This window comes from Cebus imitator, unplaced genomic scaffold (assembly GCF_001604975.1).
Source record: "Cebus imitator isolate Cc_AM_T3 unplaced genomic scaffold, Cebus_imitator-1.0 Scaffold339, whole genome shotgun sequence".
NCBI lineage: Eukaryota > Metazoa > Chordata > Mammalia > Primates > Cebidae > Cebus > Cebus imitator.
The window spans coordinates 942,905-946,126 of NW_016107654.1; the positions used below are offsets into that span (position 1 = coordinate 942,905).

Below are 3,222 nucleotides of genomic sequence, written 5' to 3' on the forward strand. Positions count from 1 at the left end.
CTCACCCAGCCCCGGCAGTCAGGACTCCTCACCCAGCCCCGGCAGTCAGGACTCACCCAGCCCCGGAAGCAGGCGGAGGAGCGCGTTCTTATTCCTCTGCTTGGTGATGTGCAGGACATAGTACAGCCCAACCTCGCAGGCCATGCGCTGCTCCTGCAAAAACCTGTGCCCAGGCGCCATCAGCCCCGCGTCAGCCCCCACGTCGATCCCCGACCAACCCTGCAGCAGCCCCCAGGGAACGGTGCCGCCTGTGCCCCTTGGCCCTGCAGCCCGTACTTAGTAAAGCTTTCGGGAAGTGTGTTTGGGTATGAGGCTGCAGCTTTCTCCTCAGCCGGAAGTTTCTGATCCACGTTGAAAGTATAGTCGTCTACCAGGAAGGACATGAGCATCGGGAGGAACCTGGTGATGAGTTCCACCTCCTAGGAGGAGGGAGGCTGTGAGGGGCCTGGGCCCCACGCCCCCCACCCCACCTGACACACACCCCGCCCCTGGCCCTCCTGCTTCCCCCCCACACCTTACCACCCCGACCCTCCTCTCCAGGTCCCCAGGCCCCTCTCCCCACCTCCTAAGTCCCCCACCCAGGGCCATCTCCTCAAACCCCCTTCTAGGCCTGGATCCACAAGGAGCAGCCGCCACCCCGTGGCCAGCCACGGTCGACGAAGACCCCAGAACACCCCTGGTGGGCATTTTCCCAAAAGGAAGGTTGGCACCCCCAGAAAGGAAGCTTTGGGACCAACGGGGCCTCAAAGTCACCTTGCTGGCGCCTTCCCTCCACTCCACGTCCAGCCCACAACCTCTGCCGTCTCTGCCCCAGAGGAGGCTCGTTACCATCTTGGGCTCCTTGAAGACCTGGCTGTCAATCATGTCCCAGGCTCCCTGGCCCAGCGCCAGCAGCCGGAGCAGCAGCAGGAGGTCGGGGCTGTCCTGCAGGAAGCACAGGCTCAGCGCGTCTTCCAGGCGGCATATCCTATGCACGGAGCTCCTCTGACCCCACTCGCTACCCAGCAGCGTCTCTGGTGCCCATGGCCAGGTCCACAGGACTGTGACCACTGGCCCCACACATGGGGTGAAACCCAGTCTCATGGGGGGAAGCAAGGGACTCTACCTAGGCCGCCACAGTCCACATCCCCAACCACCCAGCAGCCAGCCCACACCCCCGACCACCCAGGGCAGCCAGCGGGGCGGCCACAGGGCCCTGGTAGCCGCTGGTGAAGCCCGAGCTCACCCTGGGCAGCGTCTCCTGGCCAACCAGCTCCTGCAGGTGCCTGACTGTGCTCAGCGCCAGCGTGTTGATGGCGAAGGGGTCACACAGGATCATGGACAGGTCCCTGGAAGGAGGCCGCCTTGGCGTTAATGCAACACCTGTTGCCCCTCCCATCAGCGGCATGGTCCTCAGGAGGGGTGGCCTAGGCTGGGTCTGGGACTGGCAGTGAACACCCACCACATGCTGGGTTTCTTAAAAAAAAAGCTTAAGGTGGCCAGGTGCAGTGGCTCATGCCTGTAATCCCGGTACTTTAGGAGGCCAACACAGGCAGATCACGAGGTCAGGAGACTGGGACCATCCTGGCCAACAGTGTGGAACCCCATCTCTACTAAAAATACAAAAACTAGCTGGAAGTGGTGGTTCATGCCTGTAATCCCAGCTACTCGGGAGGCTGAGGCAGGAGAATCGCTTGAACCCGGAGGCGGCCAGATCACACCACTACACTCCAACCTGGTGACAGAGCAAGACTCCATGACCACCAAGAAAAAAAAAACTTCAAGTTCACAATTTGTCCTTAATGTACTCAAAGATCTTTCAAATTAAAGAGTTTAAAAAAACAGCCGAGCGTGGTGGCTCTCACCTGTAATCCCAGCACTTTGGGTGGCCGAGGTGGGCAGATCACCTGAGGTCAGGAGTTCAAGACCAGCCTGACCAACGTGGTAAAACCCCATCTCTACTAAAAATACAAAATTAGCTGGGCCTGGTGGTTCATGCCTGTAATCCCAGCTACTCAGGAGGCTGAGGCAAGAGAATTGCCTGAACCCAGGAGGCGGAGGTTGCGGTGAGCCGAGATCGCGCCACTGCACTCCAGCCTGGGAAACAAGAGCGAAACTCCACCTCAAAAAAAAAAAAAAAAAAAAAAGGAGTTAAGAAAAAACAAAACAAAAAAGCTGAGTGTGGTGGCTGCCGCTTGTAATCACGGCACTTTGAGAGGCTAAGGCCAGTGGATTGCTCCAGCACAGGAGTTCGAGGCCAGCCTGGGAAGCATGGTGAAACCCCTTCTCTACTAAATATACAAAAATCAGCCCAGCGCAGTGGTGTGTGCCTGTAATCCCAGCTCTTTGGGACGCTGAGGCAGCAGGATCAATGGCCAGGAGGTTGAGGGAGATCGTATCACTGCACTCCAGCCTGGGTGACTGAGACCCTGTCTCAGAAAAAAAAGAAAAAAGTGGCAAAGGCTAGGCCAGCACTGTGTCTAGCACCAGCCGAAGGACACTGGAAAGCCAATGCCCCTGGATGCCCCCAGCTCAGAGGCAGGTCCCACAGCCCTGCAGACACCAGAGCCCCCAGCCCATGGGCCTGGCTCCAGAATGCAAAGTTGAGGAGGGAGACTCTTTACTAACCAGACACATCCCAACAACTGTGTCCCTCATCTGTGGGCCAGCAGTGCCTAGCATAGCTCTACTGAAACATCCAAGTCAGGCGTGGTGACTCATGCCTGTAATCCCAGCACTTTGGGAGGCTAAGGCGAGCAGATCACCTGAGGTCAGGAGTTCAAGACCAGCCTAGCCAACATGGCAGAACCCCATCTCTACTAAAAATACAAAAATTAGCTGGGTGTGGTGGCACATGCCTGTAATCCCAGCTACTCATGTGGCTGAGGCAGGAGAATAGCTTGAGCCTGGGAGGTGGAGGTTGCAGTGAGCAGAGATTGCACTCCTGCACTCCAGCCTGGGCGACAGGGTGAGACTCCATCTCAGAAAAAGAAAGAAAAAAGCAATATCCAGGAATAAGCAGCTGCTACTGTTGGGGGAGATCCCATCAGCGCCAAGGCAGGAGCAAAAGGCCTCAGCCTATTTCCACGTAAATAACGAAGAAGAAAGTAACTAGAAATATAACTGTAAGCCGGGCGCGGTGGCTCAAGCCTGTAATCCCAGCACTTTGGGAGGCCGAGGCGGGTGGATCACGAGGTCAAGAGATCGAGACCATCCTGGTCAACATGGTGAAACCCCGTCTCT

General features: G+C 57.4%; 2 protein-coding genes across 2 annotated transcripts in view; both read right to left on the minus strand.

Annotated features, from left to right (window-relative positions):
• C8G (complement C8 gamma chain) overlaps positions 1-3,222 on the minus strand; it is a 618,926-nt gene that overhangs the window by 306,786 nt on the left and 308,918 nt on the right. The gene's annotated exons all lie outside the window — the stretch shown is intronic.
• The window catches only part of NELFB (negative elongation factor complex member B), a 19,885-nt gene that overhangs the window by 7,865 nt on the left and 8,798 nt on the right, over positions 1-3,222 (minus strand). Inside the window, exons 7-10 of the mRNA XM_017505489.2 lie at positions 1,226-1,328; positions 829-924; positions 277-419; positions 57-163 (exon numbers count right to left, since the gene is read on the minus strand). Coding sequence (XP_017360978.1) covers positions 57-163; positions 277-419; positions 829-924; positions 1,226-1,328 — 449 coding nt within the window. The remainder of the gene's footprint in view (positions 1-56; positions 164-276; positions 420-828; positions 925-1,225; positions 1,329-3,222) is intronic.